This window comes from Oncorhynchus masou, chromosome 27 (assembly GCF_036934945.1).
Source record: "Oncorhynchus masou masou isolate Uvic2021 chromosome 27, UVic_Omas_1.1, whole genome shotgun sequence".
NCBI classification, from domain to species: Eukaryota; Metazoa; Chordata; class Actinopteri; order Salmoniformes; family Salmonidae; genus Oncorhynchus; species Oncorhynchus masou.
This window is the reverse complement of record NC_088238.1, coordinates 43,754,924-43,782,086: the sequence shown is the minus strand read 5'-3', so window position 1 is coordinate 43,782,086 and position 27,163 is coordinate 43,754,924. Positions and strand designations below refer to the sequence as shown.

The following is a 27,163-nucleotide window of genomic DNA, read 5'->3' as shown; positions in this document are numbered from 1 at the left end:
ACAAGGCCTTTTTTTCTGCCACTCTCAGACAAGACAGACGACACCAATTTTCACCCACGTCTGGCCAGGACTACCTTTCCTTTCTTCTCCTCTCTTATCTGGCCAATTTCACTTCTTATGTACACTACCGTTCAAAAGTTTGGGGTTACTTAGAAATGTCCTTGTTTTTGAAAGAAAAGCACATTTTTGGTCCGTTGAAATTACACTATATTTCTGATCAATTTGATGTTGACAGTTTTTTTACATTTTTTATAATATGTTTATTTTTTCCATTACAAAATGTATTAAAAAGGACAGCAATACAAACATTGACATTCATTGTACTGTTGAATGGGATGGCCAATTTAGAGGACAAAACAAAAAACTTAATTTACACATACACAAAATAAAACCACATCCTATTAGGTGGTACATGTATAAGAAGACAGCATATAGTCATTACAAGCAGTGTAGTTAAGCCAAAAATAAATATTGAGTGGAGTACAGCACAGAGTAGCAGCAGATCATCAACCCAGTTATGAAGCGGGATGGGACCATTTATCCAGTATCGGCTGCAATATTTTGTAAAACAATGGACTTCTATTGTAGGTATTGTATCGAATTCTTCCATATGTATTACATTCTCTAAATCTCGTAACCACATTTCAAAGGTAGGTACAGTCTCCAATTTCCAAAATTGCAATATCATCCTTTTGGCTAATAGAGTACAAAGAGAGACAGGGGCTATAACTCTATCAAAGGCTTTAGATGAGTCATCACAAAAGAGAGCCCAGTAAGCATGTAACTTAGGACATGTCCGAAATAAGTGGGTCAACGTCCCCTCAACCTGCATGCACCTCTCACACAGGTGTCCGGGAATATTTTATGCAGTTTCACTTTTGAGTAATGTAACCTGTGTATCACCTTAAACTGTACAAGGTTGTGTCTGGCATTCACTGAACTGTGGTTTATATTCCTGAGAGCTTCTACCCAGTCCTCATCTGAGATTTCTGACCCAAGTTCTTGTTCCCAAGCCCTTTTAATAGTTACTCTGGATAATTCTATGTGGGCCTGTAGCACATCATACAGTCTAGAGACTGACCCTTTTGAATGGGGTTAGACAAGGATCAGGCTATCTATTGTGGGATTATTTGGCTTAATGCCATACTGTTGGATTTGTGTCCTTAAGAAATTCCTGATTTGGAGGTATCTGAAAAAATGTGTTGTTGGCATGTTGAACTTTCCCTGAAATTTTTGAAATGAAGCAAACTGACCATCAATGTATAAATGACCAATATTGTTCTGAGGCCCTTCTCCCTCCACTGTGAAAACACCATATCATCCAATGCAGGGTGGAAAGCATGACTCAGGCAAATTGGGCTGTCTATGTAAACAGTGGGTATGTTAAGAAAATACCTAATCTGTTTACATATCCTAAGAGTATGACAAATGACTGGATTAGAGTCACAAGTGGCTTTTTTCACATATGATGGACTATTAACAAGTGCAGGGAGTGAGGAACGTTGACAGGAGGCCTGCTGTTCAAAAACCATGCAGGCATATCATTCTGTCGCATCTCAGGTAAACTTTCCCTCCAGAAAGACACAATGTTCAGATTAGCAGCCCAATAATACAGTTTAAAGTGAGGAAGGCCAAAGCCCCCCTCTATCTTGTACTTGCATAAATGCTTCTTTGAGATTCTGGCTGCCTTGTTATCCCATAAAAATGGAGTTACTATTGAATCCAGTTTCTTAAAATAGCTTTGTGGTTTGAAATTGGGTAGACATTTGAAGAGGTAAAGAAACCTGGGTAGGACAACCATTTTAATAGCATTTATACCAAGGAGATGGGAAACATCTGCCTAAAATCTATATTTTGTTTAAGTTGATAAATGTTCATGTCCCAATTCACTTTCAATAGCTGATCAAGGTCTCTTGTCACTACAATGCCAAGGCTTGTGAACTTGTCCATCACTGTTCTAAATGGGGTAGATTGCAGAAATTGCATATCCACAGGCCGTGATATCGGCATCAATTCGCTTTTTTGCCAGTTTATCTTGTAGCCAGAGAAGGAGCCGAATGTATTTATCAAGTTAATAAGTAAGGGGGGAATAGAAGTTTTAGGCTTGGATAAAAATAAAAGAACATCGTCAGCATACAGGGACATTTTGTGCTGCCTGTCTTATTTTAACAGAAGCTATATCGGAACATGCCCCGAATGCGAGTTGCAAGGGGTTCCATGGCTACAGCGAAGAGAGCAGGCGAAATAGGGCACCCCTGTCGGCAGCCCTTGAACAAGCGGAATGACTGCGACATTTCCTGATTGGTTACCACGGACGCCATTGGGTGTGCATAAATAATTATTATCCAATCAATACATTCCTTTCCAAACCCGAAATGCTCCAGACTTTATTTTCAACTTTATGATCATGTTACATTACGTCTCAAATTGTAGTATATATGTTGGCCCGGGATAAAAATATGTCTGGTCAGGGTGTATGATGTCAGAAATATATTTTTTCAATCGGTTTGCAAATATCTTTGTCAACACCTTACTTTCTATGGGGAGTAACGACACGGGGCGTTAAGGCGACATCTCCATGGAATCTCTTATATTTTTTCCAAGATCAGTGCTATTGTAGCCTCACAGTGTTTGCGGGAGTTTGGCATTTTCTTTGGATTGTTTAAACATTCGCAACATAAGTGGAGCTAGACTGGCGCAGTACTTCTTATAGAATTCTATTACATATCCATCGGGCCCAGGGGCCTTGCTGTTTGGAAATTGTGCTATCGCAGTGTTAATTTCCTCTAAAGTTATCCCTGCATCGAGTGCAGCAGCTGCCCCCCTGTCTAGTTTAGGAAGTTCACATTCAGCGAGAAAGCGTTCCATAGTTTGTGGATCAGTAGCATCGCATTTTGATTGGTATAGCTCTGAGTAAAACTGTGCAACGCATTTATTAATATCCTGCGGATCTGTTACTATTTTACCCTTCTTGTCTTTTATTTGTGAATAGCTCGAGATGCCTGTACATGCCTTAGCTGTCTTGCTAATAATTTATGTGGTTTGTCACCCAGTTCAACATAACTTTGTTGCGTTCTAGCAAGTAAAGAGCCCACCCGTTTCGAAAGGAAGGTAATTGTATTCGTATTTCAACTTTGTGAACTTCTCAAGGACTGTATTCGAGAAATTCGTCCTAAAAACGTTCTCCTGTTCCCCTAACTCTCTTTCAATTTTTCTCAGCCTACTATTGGCGCGTTTCTTCCTTTCTGATGTATAATAAATACTGTAACCTCTAATCACAGCCTTTAGGGATTCCCAAAGGGTGGAGTCGTCAACATCCCCCGAGTCGTTAGCTCCGAGGAAAAAGTCAATCTGCTCCTTCAAATACTGACAAAAAGCCTCATCGTTCAACAGGTATGCGTCTAAGCGCCACAGTCGCCGACCTGTCGACATAGTGTAGCGTTTCAGCACCATGGACAGAGGAGAGTGGTCCGCAATTAGAATAGGGTGATGTGTAACCGACGCAGCTGCTGAAATTAATTTGGAGTCTTAACAAAAAATAGTCAATTCTTGAATATGATTTTTGAACTGATGAAAATAAAAAATAATCCCTATATGTTGGGTGCGTCAGTCTCCAAATATCAAAAATGTTAAGGTTTGTCAACAATGTATTTAGACAGGCACTGGCATCTGATTGTTGAAGTGACCTTGATAGTTGTTTATCTAAGAGTTGTTTATGTAAAAGAGGATCTAACGTACAGTTAAAGTCACAATAACACTTGTTTTTCCTTTGCTACCCCTCTCGCTTTTGCATCAAAGTTAGACTGGTATATCTGACCGATTCAGCCGACTCGTAGCTTGGCCTGAGCGGAGCGTTTAATATGAGGTTCTCTGAAGAAGTGATTTAAGATGAGAAAAAAACGTAGCTCGTTTCACGACATGACCTAAGTCATTACAGTTCCAGCTGACAATCTTTATTCCACCTGGTCTACTCTGTGCTCGGTCACTATGTGGCATTTCTTATTTTAGATCAAATTGTTGCTGTCATACAAAGCCCAAAAGAAAAACGTCCTGCCGTGCTGGAGCTTGTCGTGCCACCTGTATTAATACATATGAACATAAAACTCAGACACCATCCCCCCTCAGGTCCCTTTGTTGAGTGACTTCCCCAAACGAAGCACTCCTTGACTAACACACAAACTTTAAGGTGTCTAGATGTAACTGATGTGAAATGGCTAGCTAGTTAGCAGGGTGCGCGCTAATGGCGTTTCAATCGGTGACGTCACTCGCTCTGAGACCTTGAAGTAGTTGTTCCCCTTGCTCTGCAAGGGCCGCGGCTTTTGTGGCCCGATGGGTAACGATGCTTCGTGGGTGACTGTTGTTGATGTCGGCAGGGGTCCCTGGTTTGAGGCCAGGTTGGGGTGAGGAGAGGGACGGAAGCTACACTGTTACATAGACATACAGTTTGAACTAACTAGTCGTCTGTAGATGCTCCGCATATAAACTAATAGTAAATAACACTTAACTCTCACGTTGAAGGCCAGCATCCCAGAGCAGCCTCTTCACTGTTAACTAGAGTCTGGTGTTTTGCATGTACTATTTAATGAAGCTGCCAGTTGAGGACTTGAGGGGTCTGTTTCTCAAACTAGACACTTGTCTTCTTGCTCAGTTGTGCACTGGGGCATCCCACTCCTCTTTCTATTCTGGTTAGAGCCAGTTTGCGCTGTTCTGTGAAGGGAGTAGTACACAGCGTTGCACGAGATCTTCAGTTTCTTGGCAATTTCTCGCATGGAATAGACTTAATTTCTCAGAACAAGAATAGACTGACGAGTTGATACATTAGCCTTTTAAAATGATAAACTTGGATGAGCTAACACAACGTTCCAGTGGAACACAGGAGTGATGGTTGCTGATAATGGGCCTCTGTTCGCCTATTTATATATTCCATAAAAAATCAGCTGTTTCCAGCTACAATAGTCATTTACAACATTAACAATGTCTACACTGTATTTCTGATCAATTTATGCTTTTCTTTCAAAAACAAGGACATTTCTTCGTGACTCCAAACTTTTGAACAGTTGTGTATGTCCAGGACCCACCCACCCTCCCTCCCTCCCTCTCTCTTTCTCTCCCTCTCTGACCTTTCACTCCTCTCTCCAGCTGCTTTTAGCCTAGTCTCATCAGCACCACTCTACTCCAATGCACTCCTATAATACATCCAAAACGCTGACATTTGGGGACAATTGGGCAATGGCTTTAGCAACGGTAACAGACGTGTAGTGCTGAGCCATTAATCAAAATGTCACAGATTTTTTTGTTTTTTTAAACAACTAATTGATCGAGTGGGTTCAATTAGTTGAATTTCTTTTTTTCTTTTGTGAGCTCAATGCATACGGTGCGCTGCAGTTTCTCTTGAGATAAATCAGAACAGGCCCGAACTGTGTGATGTAGTAGGAAGTTGTAGCTTCCAACAGGCCAATGTTCTACATAGTTTAGCGTCGGAAATGTGATAATTAACTACAACCTCCATAATCCATTTAATTTTTTTTTTTTTAATTTTACCTTTATTTTACCTTTTATTTTACTAGGCAAGTCAGTTAAGAACAAATTCTTATTTTCAATGATGGCCTAGGAACAGTGGGTTAACTGCCTGTTCAGGGGCAGAACAACAGATTTGTACCTTGTCAGCTCGGGGATTCGAACTTGCAACCTTCCGGTTACTAGTCCAACGCTCTAAACCACTAGGCTACCCTGCCGCCCCACACTCCATAATCCATTGCGTGATTGCTTGTCCAGTCTGTGTTCCTTTTACACCTGCTTCGTAAGGGAAAGAAGAATGCAGGATCAAGAGGGGATGCATAGAAATAATGATTATTTTTTAAATGACCGAACCAAAAGTGAAACCGAACCAACCTCAAAAAGCGCTGATCGCTCAGCGCTGCAGGCGTGAAACAATGTCTACTCCTCTGTCTGGCCAGGCTGTTTGCTTTTTCTTCTCTCATTCACTGGACTGTCTTCGCTCTCTTTCTCATCTCTCATTTTGCTTTCATGCTTTCCATCACTAGTATTTGCTTTTGTTTTGTTTGTTTATTTGTCTTGGTCTCTCCCTCTTTCTCTTTCTTTCTCTCGCCTTCTCCCTCTCAGGGTCTGAAAGCGATAGACCTTCAGATGCCAGACTTCCTGCGTATCTTGGAGAATGCGGTCCAGTTTGGTTCTCCAGTTCTGCTGCAGAACGTCCAGGAGGAACTGGATCCCTCGCTGGCCCCCATCCTCAACAAGTCTCTCACACACGTCGGTGGAAGGCTCCTGATGAAGTTAGGTGATAAAGAGGTGGAGTACAGCCCAGAGTTCAGATTCTACATCACCACCAAGCTGTCCAACCCTCACTACACCCCCGAGATCTCCACCAAGACCACCATCGTCAATTTTGCTGTCAAGGAGCAGGTCGGCACATGTGTTTGAGTGTGTGTAATCTTTGCATTTGTATGCGTAATCTGTGAATGCAGATGAGTGTTTCGACATGTCCACATCGCGTGTGTGTATATATTTTGAACCTTGTGTATATATGCCAGGGCCTGGAGGCTCAGCTCCTGGGGATCGTGGTGAGGAAGGAGCGTCCAGAGTTAGAGGAGCAGAAAGACTCTCTAGTCATCAACATCGCCTCTGGCAAGAGGAAACTACAGGAGCTGGAGGACGAGATCCTCAGGTACATTTACATTTGAGTCATTTAGCAGACGCTCCTATCCAGAGCAACTTACAGGAGCAATTAGGGTTGAGTGCCTTGCTCAAGGGCACATCGACAGATTTTTCACCTAGTCGGCTCGTGGATTCGTACCAGCGACCTTTCGGCCCAACGCTCTTAACCGCTAGGCCAACTGCCACCTCATACCACACTACTACACTACTACATACTACATTACTATACTACATTACTATACTACATTACTATACACACACTACACTACCACATACAACATTACTATACATACTACCACATACTACACTACTATACATACTACACTACATTACTATACATACTACACTACTATACACACTACAACGTACTACACTACTATACATACTACACTACTGTATACTACATTACTATACACACTACACTACTATACATACTACACTACTACATACTACATTACTACATACTACCCTACTATACTACTATACACACTACAACGTACTACACTACTATACATACTACACTACTGTATACTACATTACTATACACACTACACTACTATACATACTACACTACTACATACTACACTACTATACATACACTACTACATACTACATTATTATACATACTACACTACTAAATCAAATCAAATTCTACTTGTCACATACACATGGTTAGCAGATGTTAATGCGAGTGTAGCGAAATGCTTGTGCTTCTAGTTCCGACAATGCAGTAATAACCAACAAGTAATCTAACTAACAATTCCTAAACTACTGTCTTATACACAGTGTAAGGGGATAAAGAATATGTACATAAGGATATATGAATGAGTGATGGTACAGAGCAGCATAGGCAAGATACAGTAGATGGTATCGGGTACAGTATATACATATGAGATGAGTATGTAAACAAAGTGGCATAGTTAAAGTGGCTAGTGATACATGTATTACATAAGGATGCAGTCGATGATATAGAGTACAGTATATACGTATGCATATGAGAAGAATAATGTAGGGTAAGTAACATCATATAAGGTAGCATTGTTTAAAGTGGCTAGTGATATATTTACATCATTTCCCATCAATTCCCATTATTAAAGTGGCTGGAGTTGAGTCAGTGTCAGTGTGTTGGCAGCAGCCACTCAATGTTAGTGGTGTCTGTTTAACAGTCTGATGGCCTTGAGATAGAAGCTGTTTTTCAGTCTCTCGGTCCCAGCTTTGATGCACCTGTACTGACCTCGCCTTCTGGATGATAGCGGGGTGAACAGGCAGTGGCTCGGGTGGTTGATGTCCTTGATGATCTTTATGGCCTTCCTGTAACATCGGGTGTGGTGTAGGTGTCCTGGAGGGCAGGTAGTTTGCCCCCGGTGATGCGTTGTGCAGACCTCACTACCCTCTGGAGAGCCTTACGGTTGAGGGCGGAGCAGTTGCTGTACCAGGTGGTGATACAGCCCGCCAGGATGCTCTCGATTGTGCATCTGTAGAAGTTTGTGAGTGCTTTTCGTGACAAGCTGAATTTCTTCAGCCTCCTGAGGTTGAAGAGGCGCTGCTGCGCCTTCTTCACGATGCTGTCTGTGTGAGTGGACCAATTCAGTTTGTCTGAGATGTGTATGCCGAGGAACTTAAAACTTGCTACTCTCTCCACTACTGTTCCATCGATGTGGATAGGGGGGTGTTCCCTCTGCTGTTTCCTGAAGTCCACAATCATCTCCTTAGTTTTGTTGACGTTGAGTGTGAGGTTACACCACACTCCGAGGGCCCTCACCTCCTCCCTGTAGGCCGTCTCATCATTGTTGGTAATCAAGCCTACCACTGTTGTGTCGTCCGCAAACTTGATGATTGAGTTGGAGGCGTGCGTGGCCACGCAGTCGTGGGTGAACAGGGAGTACAGGAGAGGGCTCAGAACGCACCCTTGTGGGGCCCCAGTGTTGAGGATCAGCGGGGAGGAGATGTTGTTACCTACCCTCACCACCTGGGGGCGGCCCGTCAGGAAGTCCAGTACCCAGTTGCACAGGGCGGGGTCGAGACCCAGGGTCTCGAGCTTGATGACGAGCTTGGAGAGGACTATGGTGTTGAATGCCGAGCTGTAGTCAATGAACAGCATTCTCACATAGGTATTCCTCTTGTCCAGATGGGTTAGGGCAGTGTGCAGTGTGGTTGAGATTGCATCGTCTGTGGACCTATTTGGGCGGTAAGCAAATTGGAGTGGGTCTAGGGTGTCAGGTAGGGTGGAGGTGATATGGTCCTTGACTAGTCTCTCAAAGCACTTCATGATGACGGAAGTGAGTGCCACGGGGCGGTAGTCGTTTAGCTCAGTTACCTTAGCTTTCTTGGGAACAGGAACAATGGTGGCCCTCTTGAAGCATGTGGGAACAGCAGACTGGTATAGGGATTGATTGAATATGTCCGTAAACACACCAGCCAGCTGGTCTGCGCATGCTCTGAGGGCGCGGCTGGGGATGCCGTCTGGGCCTGCAGCCTTGCGAGGGTTAACACGTTTAAACGTTTTACTCACCTCGGCTGCAGTGAAGGAGAGACCACATGTTTCCGTTGCAGGCCGTGTCAGTGGCACTGTATTGTCCTCAAAGCGGGCAAAAAAGTTATTTAGTCTGCCTGGGAGCAAGACATCCTGGTCCGTGACTGGGCTGGATTTCTTCCTGTAGTCCGTGATTGACTGTAGACCCTGCCACATGCCTCTTGTGTCTGAGCCGTTGAATTGAGATTCTACTTTGTCTCTGTACTGACGCTTAGCTTGTTTGATAGCCTTACGGAGGGAATAGCTGCACTGTTTGTATTCAGTCATGTTACCAGACACCTTGCCCTGATTGAAAGCAGTGGTTCGTGCTTTCAGTTTCACGCGAATGCTGCCATCAATCCACGGTTTCTGGTTAGGGAATGTTTTAATCGTTGCTATGGGAACGACATCTTCAATGCACGTTCTAATGAACTCACACCGAATCAGCGTATTCGTCAATGTTGTTATCTGACGCAATACGAAACATGTCCCAGTCCATGTGATGGAAGCAGTCTTGGAGTGTGGAGTCAGCTTGGTCGGACCAGCGTTGGACAGACCTCAGCGTGGGAGCTTCTTTTTTAAATTTTTGTCTGTAGGCAGGTATCAGCAAAATGGAGTCGTGGTCAGCTTTTCCGAAAGGGGGGCGGGGCAGGGCCTTATATGCGTCGCGGAAGTTAGAGTAACAATGATCCAAGGTTTTTCCACCCCTGGTTGCGCAATCGATATGCTGATAAAATTTAGGGAGTCTTGTTTTCAGATTAGCCTTGTTAAAATCCCCCACAACAATGAATGCAGCCTCCGGATAAATGGTTTCCAGTTTGCAAAGAGTTAAATAAAGTTCGTTCAGAGCCATCGATGTGTCTGCTTGGGGGGGGGATATATACTGCTGTGATTATAATCGAAGAGAATTCTCTTGGTAGATAATGCGGTCTACATTTGATTGTGAGGAATTCTAAATCAGGTGAACCGAAGGATTTGAGTTCCTGTATGTTTCTTTCATCGCACCATGCCTCGTTAGCCATAAGGCATACACCCCCACCCCTCTTCTTACCAGAAAGGTGTTTGTTTCTGTCGGCGCGATGCTTGGAGATACACACTATACACACTACACTACTACATACTACACTACTATACTACTACATACTCCATTACTATACACACTACACTACTATACATACTACACTACTATACATACTACCACATACTACACTACTATACATACTACACTACTATACATACTACATTACTACATACTACACTACTATACACACTACTAAATACTACACTACTATACATACTACACTACATCATGCACTCATCATACACTCTAGATAGAAAAAAAGGTACACTACTACATACTACACTACATACTACACTACTACATACTACACTACTTTATTAGAATGACCCAACTGTCTGTTAATGTCCTATCTACAATTTCCACATGACATTTTAGTCATGTTCTAATCATTTTATTATTTCCGTTATTTTATTCAGAATTATTTACAATACGTGCATTTAAATAAAAAAGAAACAACCATATACAGTAGAATGATCTTCCCAATTAAAGCCTTCTTCAGAAAAGTGCTGGCAACCATCACTGCTAGAAAAAGTTAAAAAAAAAAAAAAAATGTATGTATTGCAGGCTGTTGAACGAGGCAACGGGTTCTCTCCTGGATGATGTTCAGCTGGTGAACACCCTGCAGACATCTAAAGTGACGGCCACAGAGGTCTCAGAACAACTGGAGACCAGCGAACTGACTGAGATCAAGATCGACACGGCCAGAGAGGTGAGGAGGGATGGAGGGTAGGAGGGAGGGAGAGAGAGAGAGAGAGAGGGAAGGAAGGAAGGAGGGGGTGAGGGGGTCAGTTGGGAGGGAGAAAGGGTGAATAGAGAGGTGGAGGGAGGGAGGGTAGGAGGGAGAAAGGGAGAATAGAGAGGTGGAATGAGGGAGGTAGGGTAGGAGGGAGAAAGGGAGAATAGAGAGGTGGAGGGAGGGAGGTAGGGAGGGTAGGAGGGAGAAAGGGAGAATAGAGAGGTGGAGGGAGGGAGGTAGGGAGGGTAGGAGGGAGAAAGGGAGAATAGAGAGGTGGAGGGAGGGAGGTAGGGAGGGTAGGAGGGAGAAAGGGAGAATAGAGGTGGAGGGAGGGAGGGAGGTAGGGAGGGTAGGATGGAGAAAGGGAGAATAGAGAGGTGGAGGGAGGGAGGGTAGGAGGGAGAAAGGGAGAATAGAGAGGTGGAGAGAGGGAGGTAGGGAGGGTAGGAGGGAGAATAGAGAGGTGGAGGGAGGGAGGTAGGGAGGGAGAATAGAGAGGTGGAGGGAGGGAGGTAGGGAGGGTAGGAGGGAGAAAGGGAGAATAGAGAGATGGAGGGAGGGAGGGTAGGAGGGAGAATAGAGAGGTGGAGGTAGGGAGGGAGAAAGGGAGAATAGAGAGGTGGAGGGAGGGAAGGTAGGATGGAGAAAGGGAGAATAGAGAGGTGGAGGGAGGGAGGTAGGGAGGGTAGGAGGGAGAATAGAGAGGTGGAGGGAGCAGGACAGAAAGAGTGCTGACAGAGCAGAAATTGTCTTACACTGCATAAAGGTCCTTAAAGTTGTATAAATGACTGTAGACATAACAGAACATTATGTATCTTTATGTCAGGTATATTAGCTTTATAACCGCTACATCATCACCATGCAAGTTAAGTGTTACTGACCATGTCAAAATAAATGTCTGTTTTCATGAAAGCCATATATCCGTGTCCTCCCCTCTAGGCGTACCGTCCTTGTGCCCAGCGGGCCTCTATCCTGTTCTTTGTATTAAACGATATGGGCCGTATCGACCCCATGTACCAGTTCAGTCTGGACGCCTACATAGACCTGTTCAACCTCAGCATAGAGAAGAGTCAGCGCTCACACAAACTGGACGAGAGGATCGCCAACCTCAACGACTACCACACATACGCTGTCTACAGGTACAACATAATATAACCTCAACGACTACCACACATACCGCCGTCTACAGGTACAACATAATATAAACCCCAACGACTACCACACATACGCCGTCTACAGGTACAACATAATATAACCTCAACGACGACCACACATACCGCCATCTACAGGTACAACATAATAATATAAACCTCAACGACTACCACACATACCGCCGTCTACAGATACAACATGATATAACCTCAACGACTACCACACATACCGCCGTCTACAGGTACAACATGATATAACCTCAACGACTACCAGACATACCGCCGTCTACAGGTACAACATGATATAACCTCAACGACTACCACACATACCGCCGTCTACAGGTACAACATAATATAACCTCAACGACTACCACACATACAGCCGTCTACAGGTACAACATAATATAAACCTCAACGACTACCACACATACCGCCGTCTACAGGTACAACATAATATAACCTCAACGACTACCACACATACCGCCGTCTACAGGTACAACATGATATAACCTCAACGACTACCAGACATACCGCCGTCTACAGGTACAACATGATATAACCTCAACGACTACCACACATACCGCCGTCTACAGGTACAACATAATATAACCTCAACGACTACCACACATACAGCCGTCTACAGGTACAACATGATATAACCTCAACGACTACCACACATACCGCTGTCTACAGATACAACATGATATAACCTCAACGACTACCACACATACCGCCGTCTACAGATACAACATAATATAACCTCAACAACTACCACACATACCGCCGTCTACAGGTACAACATGATATAACCTCAACGACTACCAGACATACCGCCGTCTACAGGTACAACATGATATAACCTCAACGACTACCAGACATACAGCCGTCTACAGGTACAACATGATATAACCTCAACGACCTCCACGCATACCGCCGTCTACAGGTACAACATAATATAACCTCAACGACTACCAGACATACCGCCGTCTATAGGTACAACATGATATAACCTCAACGACTACCAGACATACCGCCGTCTACAGGTACAACATGATATAACCTCAACGAATACCAGACATACCGCCGTCTATAGGTACAACATGATATAACCTCAACGACCTCCACGCATACCGCCGTCTACAGGTACAACATAATATAACCTCAACGACTACCAGACATACCGCCGTCTACAGGTACAACATGATTTAACCTCAACGACTACCAGACATTCCGCCGTCTACAGGTACAACATGATTTAACCTCAACGACTACCAGACATTCCGCCGTCTACAGATACAACATGATTTAACCTCAACGACTACCACACATACCGCCGTCTACAGGTACAACATGATATAACCTCAACGACTACCACACATACCGCCGTCTACAGGTACAACATGATATAACCTCAACGACTACCACACATACCGCCGTCTACAGGTACAACATAATATAACCTCAACGACTACCACACATACCGCCGTCTACAGGTACAACATGATTTAACCTCAACGACTACCAGACATTCCGCCGTCTACAGGGACTGAACTCTGATAATGATAGGAATGATGATGAATTTTGGAATAATGTGCATTTAAATGTGAAGCTATTCTACAGGACCAAAAGTTTTGAAGTAGGTAACAAAAGAACACACGGACCATACTTTAGATACTAGATACAGATTACCATAGAGATACAATAGAGTCCTGTACTGTTTAACCTCTTCGTCCAGTGTGTGCACCACCGGAGTTTGATCAAGCCTGTCCCCGTCTTCTCCAGGTACACGTGTCGTGGTCTGTTTGAGGTCCACAAGCTGCTCTTCAGTTTCCAGATTTGTGCCAAGATCCTTGAGGTGGCTGGTAAACTCAACATGGACGAATACAGCTTCTTCCTCAGGGGAGGATTGGTGAGACACACACACACACACACACACACACACACGCAGAGATATGCACGCTCACACACACACACAGATATGCACACACACACAGATATGCACACACACACACACACAACAGACTGAATGTGCCAAACAATTCATCACAATTGTATTAATCCTATGAGGATTAATGGGGAAGGTTTTGTCAAGCACACAGTTAGTCAATAAATCTTCCTCAAGCAGCAGACTCAGACGTGTGTTACAAGAGCTAGTACTGACTGGGCAGTTATACAGGTGCCATCAAAAATATAAAACACATCCCTTGAAATGTATCTATCTCTCCCCCTCCCTCCCTTCTCTCTCTCTCTCTCTCTCCCTCCCCTCTAGGTTCTAGATAAAGAGAGTCAGATGGAGAACCCGTGTTCTAGCTGGCTGGCTGAGTCGAACTGGGACAACGTGACAGAGCTGGACAAGCTGGCTAACTTCCATGGCCTCATGGCCTCCTTCGAACAGTACCCCCGAGACTGGAACCTTTGGTACACGAGTGCCGGGCCCGAGACCGCACAGCTACCTGGTGAGAGGGGTAGGGTTGGGAGAGACCGCACAGCTACCTGGTGAGAGGGGTAGGGTTGGGAGAGACCGCACAGCTACCTGGTGAGAGGGGTAGGGTTGGGAGAGACCGCACAGCTACCTGGTGAGAGGGGTAGGGTTGGGAGAGACCGCACAGCTACCTGGTGAGAGGGGTAGGGTTGGGAGAGACCGCACAGCTACCTGGTGAGAGGGGTAGGGTTGGGAGAGACCGCACAGCTACCTGGTGAGAGGGGTAGGGTTGGGAGAGACCGCACAGCTACCTGGTGAGAGGGGTAGGGTTGGGAGAGACCGCACAGCTACCTGGTGAGAGGGGTAGGGTTGGGAGAGACCGCACAGCTACCTGGTGAGAGGGGTAGGGTTGGGAGAGACCGCACAGCTACCTGGTGAGAGGGGTAGGGTTGGGAGAGACCGCACAGCTACCTGGTGAGAGGGGTAGGGTTGGGAGAGACCGCACAGCTACCTGGTGAGAGGGGTAGGGTTGGGAGAGACCGCACAGCTACCTGGTGAGAGGGGTAGGGTTGGGAGAGACCGCACAGCTACCTGGTGAGAGGGGTAGGGTTGGGAGAGACCGCACAGCTACCTGGTGAGAGGGGTAGGGTTGGGAGAGACCGCACAGCTACCTGGTGAGAGGGGTAGGGTTGGGAGAGACCGCACAGCTACCTGGTGAGAGGGGTAGGGTTGGGAGAGACCGCACAGCTACCTGGTGAGAGGGGTAGGGTTGGGAGAGACCGCACAGCTACCTGGTGAGAGGGGTAGGGTTGGGAGAGACCGCACAGCTACCTGGTGAGAGGGGTAGGGTTGGGAGAGACCGCACAGCTACCTGGTGAGAGGGGTAGGGTTGGGAGAGACCGCACAGCTACCTGGTGAGAGGGGTAGGGTTGGGAGAGACCGCACAGCTACCTGGTGAGAGGGGTAGGGTTGGGAGAGACCGCACAGCTACCTGGTGAGAGGGGTAGGGTTGGGAGAGACCGCACAGCTACCTGGTGAGAGGGGTAGGGTTGGGAGAGACCGCACAGCTACCTGGTGAGAGGGGTAGGGTTGGGAGAGACCGCACAGCTACCTGGTGAGAGGGGTAGGTTTGGGAGAGACCGCACAGCTACCTGGTGAGAGGGGTAGGGTTGGGAGAGACCGCACAGCTACCTGGTGAGAGGTGTAGGGTTGGGAGAGACCGCACAGATACCTGGTGAGAGGGGTAGGGTTGGGAGAGACCGCGCAGCTACCTGGTGAGAGGGGTAGGGTTGGGAGCTTGTGGGAGTGAGTACACAGTATGTGTCATGCCTGCGTATAAGTTAATGTGTGTCTCTATAAATTAATCCCATCTTGTTCTCTTATGTGCAACAGTTGGGTACTCTCTCTCTCTCTCGCCCTCTCTAATTCAATTCAATTCAATTCAATAGGCTTTATTGGCATGGGAAAGTTATGTTTACACTGCCAAAGCAAGTGAACTAGATAATTAACAAAAGTGAAATAAACAATTAAAAATGATCAGGAAACAATACTCTCACAAAAGTTCCAAGGAATAGAGACATTTCAAGTGTCATATTATGTCTATATACACTGTTGTAATGATGTGCAAATAGTTAAATTACAAAAGGGAAAATAAATAAACATAAATATAGGTTGTATTTATAATGGTGTTTGTTCTTCACTGGTTGACCTTTTCTCGTGACAACTGGTCACAGATCTGCTGCTATGATGCACACTCTGGTATTTCACCCAGTAGATATGGGAGCTTATCAAAATGTTGAGGATTTCTTTGTGGATCTGTGTAATCTGAGGGAAGTATGTGTCTCTAATATGGTCAAACATTTGGCAGGAGATTAGGAAGTGCAGCTCAGTTTCCACCTCATTTTGTGGGCAGTGTGCACATAGCCTGTCTTCTCTTGAGAACCAGGTCTGCCTACGGTGGTCTCTCTCAATAGCAAGGCTTTGTTCACTGAGTCTCTCCCTCTCAATTCAATTCAATTCAAGGGGCTTTATTGGCATGGGAAACATGTGTTAACATTGCCAAAGCAAGTAAGGTATATAATATATAAAGTGATGTAATATAATATATAAAGTTCCTCTCTCTCTCCGTGCTGAAGGACTATTGATGCCCATCACGTAGCAGTGTGTGCCTCTGTCACTATCACTGCTTTATGTCATCACGTTAATTAAATCACACAAAGTTCAGCTCAATATTAGTAGAATTACATGATGGAACTTGCTGCCATAATTTTTCCGCCCGGCTTGCCGTTAAAATCTATTGTTTATCTAAAACCCATTTGCCATTCATGCCATTGTGATTCATTGTGGTTGTGTTGCTGAAAACACCCAACCAACGCTTTGTCTCTGTCTCCCCTTGGCACCTTCACCTTCCATCCTTCTTCTTCAACCTCACTGTCTTTCTGTCTCCTCCCCCATCCCTCTCTATCCCGACCTGTCTCTCTTCTCCCTCCCGACCTGTCTCTCTTCTCCCTCCCGACCTGTCTCTCTTCTCCCTCCCGACCTGTCTCACTTCTCCCTCCCGACCTGTCTCTCTTCTCCCTCCCGACCTGTCTCTCTTCTCCCTCCCGACTTCTCCCTCACGACCTGTCCCTCTTCTCCCTCCCGACCTGTCTCTCTTCTCCCTCCCGACCTGTCTCTCTTCTCCCTCCCGACCTGTCTCTCTTCTCCCTCCCGACCTGTCTCTCTTCTCCCTCCCGACCCCTCTCTCTACTCCCTCCCGACCCCTCTCTCTTCTCCCTCCCGACCCCTCTCTCTTCCCTCCCGACTTCTCCTTCCCGACCTCTCTTTTTCTCTCTCTCCCCACACCAGGTGAGTGGGAGAATGGTTGTAATGAGCTCCAGAGGATGTTGATCGTGCGCTCGCTGCGGCAGGACCGCGTCGCCTTCTGCGTTGCCGCCTTCATCATCAACAACCTGGGATCACGTTTCGTGGAGCCGCCCGTACTCGACATGAAGGCTGTGAGTGTGTGTGTTGGTGTGCACATGTGTGTGTGTGACGAGACTGTGAGTGGCACTCAGAGGAGACTGTTTGATCCCCCCCCCTGCTCTCTGTGTCACTGTCTCACTGCCACGCTGACACGTTCAGCCTCTGACGGCTGAGGGATCTGGCACAAGATGGTTGCCAACCAGAGCCAAGATGGATCCCCTGCGTTGTGGAGGTGGTCCATTTTGAGATGGGTCATTCTGGCCTTCTGGAGTTATTCTTGACCACTTGACCTGAACAGGAAAAACATTTGTTCCCTGTAATCCTCTATGTATTGATGTGAAAGCACTTGGTAAAAAAGTTTCACATTTGTCACAAACCCAATTGGGGGATGATACTTGCATTCTACTGCCATCAACTGTGACCATTAACAAGAACTGTACTAATACAATAGTAATTTCTCTCTTGCTCCTCCCCTGATCCTCTGCCACTGTGTTGATGCTTCCCCCAGGTGGTGGAGGACTCCACCACTAAGACTCCCCTGATATTCGTGTTGTCTCCGGGGGTGGACCCTACAGGAGCCCTGCTACAGCTGGCTGAGGCCTCAGGGATGAGCAGGAAATTCCATGCCCTCTCCCTGGGCCAGGGTCAAGCCCCCATTGCCACACGCATGATCAAAGAGGGAGTGAAGAGCGGTACGAATTTCCCTTTCTCTCTCTCTTCTCGGCGTCTGTTTCTCGTTCATTGTTGATAGTTACTTTGCTGAGTATTCATAGGACTCCTCTCTCTCTCTCTCTCAATCTATATTTCCGCCCTCTCCCCCATGCCCTGTTTGTGGACTGCAGTGTCATTTGTTATGTTCTATCTGGCTGTCACTTCCTGTAGCTTGTTGTGATTTCAGCCACACCTCTCTATACTTGACCAAATGTCATCGCCATACATCAGATTGTACTCGTAATACACCAGTACTGTTGTTTTTGGAAAAGTCGATTTTTAATATCGCTTCTCCTCCACTCTTTCCTCTATTCTCCTCTCCCACTCGCACTCTACAGGTCACTGGGTGTTCCTGGCTAACTGCCACCTGTGTCTGTCCTGGATGCCCCAGCTGGATAAGTTAGTGGAACAGCTGCAGGTGGAGGAGCCCCATCCTGACTTCAGACTGTGGCTCAGCTCCTCTCCTCACCCTGACTTCCCCATCGCTATCCTGCAGGCCGGCATCAAGATGACCACCGAACCGCCTCGGGTAGACAGAGAGAGGATATACACGACTGTACTCACACACACACACACGCAGGCACACACTTTAAGAGAACACGTCTAGATACATTTTCAGAATGATCTTCTCTCTTTTGCCTTTGCCCCACTCAATTCTCTCCCTCTCTCCCTCCCTCCCTCTCTCTTTCCCTCCCTCCCTCTCTCTTTCCCTCCCTCCCTCCCTCTCTCTCTCCCTCCCTCCCTCCCTCTCTCTTTCCCTCCATCCCTCCCTCCCTCTCTCTCTCTCCCCCTCTCTCTCCATCCCTCCCTCTCTCTCTCTCTCTCTCTTTCCCTCCCTCCCTCTCTCTTTCCCTCCCTTCCTCTCTCCCTCTCTCTTTCCCTCTCTCCCTCTCTCTTTCCCTCTCTCCCTCCCTCCTCTCTCTCTTTCCCTCCCTCCCTCCTCTCTCTCTTTCCCTCCCTCTCCCCCTCCCTCTCTCTCTCACTCTCTTTCCCTCCCTCTCTCTCACTCTCTTTCCCTCCCTCCCTCTCTCTCTCTTTCCCTCCCTCTCCCCCTCCCTCTCTCTCTCACTCTCTTTCCCTCCCTCTCTCTCACTCTCTTTCCCTCCCTCTCTCCCTCCCTCTCTCCCTCTCTCTCTCTTTCCCTCCCTCTCTCTCTCTCTCTTTCCCTCCCTCTCTCCCTCTCTCCCTCCCTCTCCCTCACTCTCTCCCTCCCTCCCTCAGGGTGTGAAGTCCAATATGAAACGCCTGTACCAGCTGGTGACAGAGGGTCAGTTCACACGCTGTGCCCGGCCGGTGCTCTACAGGAAGCTGCTCTTCGCCCTCTGCTTCTTCCACAGCATCCTCCTAGAGAGGAAGAAGTTCCTCCAGCTGGGCTGGAACATTATCTACGGCTTCAACGACTCTGACTTCGAGGTAAGTCACACGCGCACACACACAAAAATGGCTTCCAGTCGTAGTCTTAAAACTATCCACAACTTGGCTCTTTCTACTTGGTAAAAATAGTCAATTAGGAAAGGGGAATGTCAGGTATTTCTGAGGCTGATATGGATTGTGAAGATTTGATGCTTTGAAAATGGTGACAGAATTTTTTTACCTACTCCTTTCCCTTGTAAGACAATGAAGACTAACTAAATGCTGACCACTCTACATCCTGTTGCGTGAGACCAAAAGCAGTGTATAAATCACCCCCTCGGGGTGCTAACAGCAGCCGTGTCCTCATCCCTCCTCCAGGTTAGTGAGAGTCTGATGAGTCTGTATTTAGATGAGTACGAGGAGATCCCCTGGGACGCCCTCAAGTACCTGATCGCCGGGGTCAACTACGGCGGTCACGTGACTGACGACTTTGACAGACGCCTGCTCACCACGTACATCAACGACTACTTCTGTGAGGCCGCCGTCGCCGCGCCATTCTTCAAGTGAGCATGACACGCGCGTACAAACACACAGCGATACACAAATGACTTTCTCTTTCACTCTCTCTCTCCTCAAACACACATAAAGATCTAGTCATGGCAGAGCTTACTGCGGGCTGCTGTCTGGTTACAGGTACTCATAAAGACTGTGGACCGTGAGCACCACCATGTGGCCAGCGTTGATATAACAGTCACTCTGAGGAGTCCAGCCCTGTTGCTGCTTATTCCTGCCTATCCAGTACTTTCTAAGGGTCAATTTGGGATTGGACAACAATGTTGTACTGTAATAGTTTCCTCTCCTCTCCCTCTACCTACTACATCCCCCGGGACGGGCCCTAGTCCTCCTACAGGGTTATGTAGTGTTAACAGTCTCTTCTCCCCTCTATCTAGACTCTCCTCTCTCTCTACCTACTACATCCCCCGGGACGGGCCCCAGTCCTCCTACAGGGAGTACATCAGCCTCCTCCCAGCCACGGAGCACCCCGAGGTGTTCGGCCAGCACCCCAACGCCGACATCGCCTCCCAGATTGCTGAGACCAGGACCCTGTTTGACACCCTGCTCTCCCTGCAGCCCCAGGTCACTAGTGGAGCTACTGCCGGAGCAGCTGCCGGGCCCACCAGAGAGAATAAGGTGAGTGGGAGGGGTGGGGGGTTACAGTTAGAGGCTGTGTCGTGTGTGTGTGTGTGTGTGTGTGTGTGTGTGTGTAGCTCTGTATCTTCTGCATGTTTACTATCAGTAAGAGTTTCAGTCGCTCCCCTCTCTCTCCAGGTATTGGAGTTAGCAGCAGACGTGCTGCAGAAGATCCCAGGCCTGATAGACTATGAAGGGACCAGAGTCCTGCTGGCTGACGACCCCTCACCTCTCAACGTGGTCCTACTGCAGGAGATCCAGAGATACAATGCCCTGCTACACACCATCAGGTAGGACAGACAGAGGGGGGGGGGGTTGTGCAGGGGTGTGTAGCTGCAAATGTGTGTGTAAAAACAAAAGTACTGGATGGATAGTTTAACTGAGCGTGCATACGTGTGTGTGTGTGTCTAGGTCGTCTCTGATAGAGCTGGAGAAGGGGATCAAGGGTCTGGTGGTGATGTCTAGCAGCCTGGAGGAAACATTCCACTGCATCTTCGATGCCCGCGTCCCCCCACTTTGGGTTAAGGTAGGACACACACACACACACACACACACACACACACACACACACACACACACACACACACACACACACACACACACACACACACACACACACACACACACACACATACACACATACATACATACATACATACATACATACATACATACATACATACATACATACACACAAACACACAAACACTCATGGATTGTTACAGGTCATAGACACACACAAAAAACACACATTTCCCATTTATCTCAAGGCATTTGATTCTGCTGTAGTAACTGCCCCAGCGGCAGCAACATCACTAGTATCTGCCCTTGTGCTATCGTGATTGCAACATCTACACATCATTCATGTAACCAGGCACCATTCTATTATGTGAGCACAGCGATAGCAACAAATCTGTACATCAAGATCATGTTCAGAAAACCACTTTTAGCTGGAGGGAATGGCAGCCATTTTACGGGCTCTTGACCACTTGTGCTATTTTGTGTATTTTTTTGCACTGGTCTTAACTCTCGTTTCCTATGACCGAAAAGAGCTTCTGGACATCAGAACAGCCATCACTAACCTCGATTTGGACTAGGATTCTACTTCAATGAGTCGGAGGTCAATGACATATTGATTAACCTCAGACCGGGCCCTAATCCCTGTCACTCGAAGGTGAAGACGGCACTGTAGAGGCCGGCTCGGGCACCCTGATGAGACTACAGCGGCAAATGAATGAATCACCTCTACCCTCTGTTCTATTGGCGAATGTACAATTGCTGGAGAATAAACTGGATGAGCCCCCTTCGGGACATTAGGAACTGTAATATACTATGCTTCTCGGAGTCATGGCTGAACAAGGACATGAATAATATACATCTAGCTGGTTTTTCTATGCATCGGCAGGACAGAACGGCAGAGTCCGGGAAGATCAGGGGGTTTGAGTGTGTCTCTTTATTAACAACACCTGGTACGTGATCTCTAGTATTAAGGAAGGCTCGAGGTTCTGCTCACCCGAGTTAGAATACCCAATGACAAGCTGTGGACCATACTATTTACCACGAGAGATCTGGAGCTGTCTATTTACCACCACAAACCGATGCTGGCACTAAGACCACACTCAACGAGCTGTACAGGGCCATAAGCAAACAAGAACACGCTCATCCAGAGGTGGCGCTAATGCAGGAAAACTGAAATCCGTTTTACTTCATTTCTACCAGCATGTCACCTGTGCAAATAGAGGAATTACAACTCTAGATCACCTTAACTCCACACACAGACGCATACACATCTCTCTCTCGCGCTCCATTTGGCAAATTGGGCCATAGCTCTATCCTCCTGATTTCTGCTAACAAGCAAAAACTCAAACAGGAATTGCCAGCTCAATACAGAAGTGGTTCGATGAAGCGGATGCTAAGCTACAGCCTTATTCTAAAAATTGATGAAATCGTTTTTCCCCCTCATCAATTCACACGATGACAAAGCAAAAACACGTTTTTAGATTTTCTTTTGCTAATTTATATAGAGATTTTTTTTAAATGAATACCACATTTGCATAAGTATTCAGACCCTTTACTCAGTACTTTGTTGAAGCACCTTTGGCAGCGATTACAGCCTCAAGTCTTCTTGGGTCTGACGCTACAAGCTTGGCACACCTGTATTTGGGGAGTTTCTCCCATTCTTCTCTGCAGATCCTCTCAAGTTCTGTCAGGTTGGATGGGGAGCGTCGCTGCACAGCTATTTTCAGGTCTCGCCAGAGATGTTCGAATGGGTTCAAGTCCGGGCTCTGGCTGGGCCACTCGTCGTCATTCAGAGACTTGTCTCCAAGCCACTCGTCGTCATTCAGAGACTTGTCTCCAAGCCACTCGTCGTCATTCAGAGACTTGTCTCCAAGCCACTCGTCGTCATTCAGCGACTTGTCTCCAAGCCACTCGTCGTCATTCAGAGACTTGTCTCCAAGCCACTCGTCGTCATTCAGAGACTTGTCTCCAAGCCACTCGTGCGTTGTCTTGGCTGTGTGCTTAGGGTTGTTGTCTTGTTGGAAGGTGAACAGTTGCCCCAGTCTGAGGGCTCTGGAGCAGGTACTTTGCTCCATTCATCTTTACCTCGATCCTGACTCCCAGTCCCTGCTGCTGAAAAATGGACCCACAGCGTGATGCTGCCACCACCATGCTTCATCGTAGGGATGGTGCCAGGTTTCCTCCAGACGTGACACTTGACATTCAGGCCAAAGAGTTCAATCTAGGTTTCATCAGACCAGAGAATCTTGTTTCTCATGATCTGAGAGTCTTTAGTTATGTTTGGGCAAACCTCAAGCGGGCTGTCATGAGCCTTTTATTGAGGAGTGGCTTCCGTCTGGCCACTCTACCATAAAGGCCTGATTGGTGGAGTGCTGCAGAGATGGTTGTCCTTCTGGAAGGTTCTCCCATCTCCACAGAGGAACTCTAGAGCTCTGTCAGAGTGACCATCGGGTTCTCGGTCATCTCCCTGACCAAGGCCCTTCTCCCTCGATTGCTCAGTTTGGCCAGGCGGCCAGCTCTAGAAAGAGTCTTGGTGGTTCCAAACTTCTTCCATTTAAGAATTATGGAGGTCACTGTGTTCTTGGGAACCTGCAGAGATTTTTTGGTACACTTCTTCAGATCTGTGCCTCGACACAATCCTATTTTCGCTTTGTCATTATGGGGTATTGTGTGTAGATTGCTGATGAATTGTTTTTATTTAATCCATTTTAGAATAAGGCTGTAACATAACAAAATGTGAAAGAAGTCAAGGGGTCTGAATACTTTCCAAAGGCACTGTATGTGTAACGGTTCTTGTCTGTTGAAGGAGAAGCGGACCAAAATGCAGCGTGGTAGTTATTCATGTTCTTTAATAAATGAACTAGACATGAAATAACGAACAAAACAAAGAACGACGTGAAAACCTATACAGCCTATCTGGTGAACACAAACACAGAGACAGGAACAATCACCCACGAAACACTCAAAGAATATGGCTGCCTAAATACGGTTCCCAATCAGAGACAACGATAAACACCTGCCTCTGATTGAGAACCACTCCAGACAGCCATAGACTATGCTAGATACCCCCACTAAGCCACACACCCAACACCTAACAACACCCCAAGACAAAACACACCACAATAAACCCATGTCACACCCCGGCCTGACCAAATAAATAAAGACAAACCCAATATACTACGACCAGGGCGTGACAGTATGTCCTGATTGCCTAGTGACTTTTACCCCTCCACACATGTACATACTGTATTACCTCAACTACCTCGTACCCCTGCACATTGACTCAGTACTGGTACTACTTGCACATAGCCTCCTAAATTGTTTTTATTGTGTTACCATTTCCTTTTTTATTGTACAAATATTTGTCTTACTTTTTAACTCTGCGTTGTTGGGAAGAGGCTCGTAAGTAAGCATTTCACTGTAAAGTCTACACCTGTTGTATTCAGCAGGTGACCAACAAAATGTGATTTCAATTTGACTTTAGAGGAATGTTCTGCTGATAGATACAGTGAGGTTGAATTGATGATGTTACATATTCAGCCTTATACCTAACAACAAGACAACCCACAGACACTAGCAAGGCAGAGCAGCAGCTACTGATGGTACATAAGGTCCATTCCCTTATGTAGCATTTAATACCATACTTTCTGGGTAGTGGGGACATACCCACTGGGCACAGACGTCAATTCCACGTTGGTTTAACGGAATGTCATTGAAATGATGTGGAAACAACGTTGATTCAACCAGTGTGGGCCCAGTGGGAAAGTCCAGTATCAGTGTGATTTATAGAAGAACATGGAGGCTGTCAGAAGCCATCTCGGCTATGTCAAAAGGAGCAATCTGATCGGACTGGAAAACGTCAGTGTGTGAGCCTGGGGCAGGAGAGGGGGGGGAAGGGACAGGCACATACTCACACATGCGCCCGCGCACACACACACACACAGATCCACGTTTTCTAGGACGAGCGAGGCTGCCTGGCCAAAATTAAAGCCATGAGTCTGAGGGAGCAGAAATATAATGACAGTCTGCCATGCCTGCCAGGGGTGAATGGAACATGGACAGACGGACGGAAGGAGAGAGAGCAAGAGAAGGAGGGGGGATAGTGTTCTAGAAGGGGTTGTTGTTCATCCCCGGAGCAGGGACAGGGAGAGAGAGAGGGGCAATCAATGAGCGAAAGAGAAGGGGAAGAGAGCGAGAGAGACAGGCAATCAATGAGAGAAAGAGAAGGGAGAGAGAGCTTGACAGACAGGGGGGAAAATAGTGAGGAAAGCAGAAGGAAGTAGGGGACTAGATATAGAGGGTAGAGTAATGAGGCAGTGGAGTTGAGGGAGACACAGCTGGAGCTGAAGCATTAATGGCCATCCTGTCCTCCTCTCATAAAGTGGGGGCCAGTAACAGGGTAGAGCAGGCCTCTTTCACTCTCGCTCTCCCTCTCTCCCTGTCCCTTTCTCTCTCTCCCTCTTTCTCGCACTCTTTTTCTCCCTCTCCTCTCTCTCTCGCTCTCCCTCTGTCTTTTCTCTCTCTCTCCCACTGTCTGTCTCTCTTTGTCTGGCTGTACTGTAATAGTCAGCACTGGGCTGGTTGGGCTTTAGGAAGGGAACTGGAGCAGAGACAGCAGGTTTACTCTACTTAATACACTGCAATTACCCCCCCAGCTTCCCCTCAGCCCCAGATACGGCATTGTGACTTTGTTTAGGCACCAAGTGTCCACCTGATGACCCAGTGGACCAGACACACACACAGGCAGACACGCACAGCCACACACACACAGCCACACACACACACACACAAGGGCGCACCCACATAAACATAAACTGCCCTCAATGACCCCTCTGAAGAGACACACACACACACCCTTTTTTCATCCGCCCCATCCCCAACACGCAGTAGAATCTTTGGCAGACCACAGCGGTCTCACTGACTACTGGAACGAGTTGTACACTGTTTTCATGAAGAATTGAACCTTAGGACATAATAACAGTTGGATTGTGTTTCCAGTCCAGTGTGTAGTGCACTGGGGTTTGGGTCAGGCAGGATGATGGGTTAAAATTCAATAACTGTTACGGATACAGTTATCCTGTGTGTGTGTGTATCCTTGTGTGTGTTTCTTTTCTCTCCTTCTCCCCTCACAAAAATCATCACTCCCCAATCAGTCAACAATCAATCATCAATCAGAAGACACAATATTTCCTGACCTATCACAGTTCCTTCCCCATGGTTTAAAAACCCCATTTGTTTGTTCTTGAGCCCAGCTCAGCTCAGCTCAGCTCAGCTCAATCTCTCTGTAAATGCCATGTCTGTGCCATTTCACTCTCGGTGTCGTAACCTCTCTTTTGTTTAAGCACCTCATAGGTCATCACCTGGATGTTTTTGGTTATGGTGTTTGTGTTTGATTGCTGGTGGAAAAGGGGGAAACCAAGACAAGTCCCCATGGGCATACAATAACAGAACACTGACTCACTGAGTACAGGCCTAGAGGGGTGTTTTTGAATACTTATTGTTTCTTTCCTTGGGTCACTCACAGGTTCATATGATGCTGCTGGGACAGTTACTATAGCAGGACGGCATATACTATTGACGTTGCTGTGTGTCTCCGTCTCTTTCTTTGCCTGTCTGAAGTGTCTTGTCTCCTCCGTCCTCCTCAGGCCTACCCGTCTTTGAAGCCACTGGCATCGTGGACCAGGGACCTGTGCCAGCGCGTGGAGCAGTTTGCCCGCTGGGCAGAGACGGCCCACCCCCCTACCCTCTTCTGGCTCTCTGGCTTCACCTTTCCCACTGGCTTCCTCACCGCTGTGTTACAGTCGTCCGCACGTCAGCACAGCGTGAGGCCACACACACATACTGAACC

At 46.8% G+C, this 27,163-nt stretch overlaps 1 protein-coding gene across 1 annotated transcript in view; it reads left to right on the top strand.

Moving 5' to 3' along the window:
• The window catches only part of dnah2 (dynein, axonemal, heavy chain 2), a 232,309-nt gene that overhangs the window by 201,992 nt on the left and 3,154 nt on the right, over positions 1 to 27,163 (top strand). Inside the window, 15 exon segments of the mRNA XM_064939126.1 lie at positions 6,124 to 6,423; positions 6,552 to 6,685; positions 10,833 to 10,977; positions 11,944 to 12,143; positions 13,938 to 14,064; positions 14,425 to 14,611; positions 17,425 to 17,573; positions 18,050 to 18,233; positions 18,591 to 18,781; positions 19,474 to 19,665; positions 19,984 to 20,168; positions 20,556 to 20,796; positions 20,935 to 21,086; positions 21,208 to 21,322; positions 26,961 to 27,137. Coding sequence (XP_064795198.1) covers positions 6,124 to 6,423; positions 6,552 to 6,685; positions 10,833 to 10,977; positions 11,944 to 12,143; positions 13,938 to 14,064; positions 14,425 to 14,611; positions 17,425 to 17,573; positions 18,050 to 18,233; positions 18,591 to 18,781; positions 19,474 to 19,665; positions 19,984 to 20,168; positions 20,556 to 20,796; positions 20,935 to 21,086; positions 21,208 to 21,322; positions 26,961 to 27,137 — 2,679 coding nt within the window.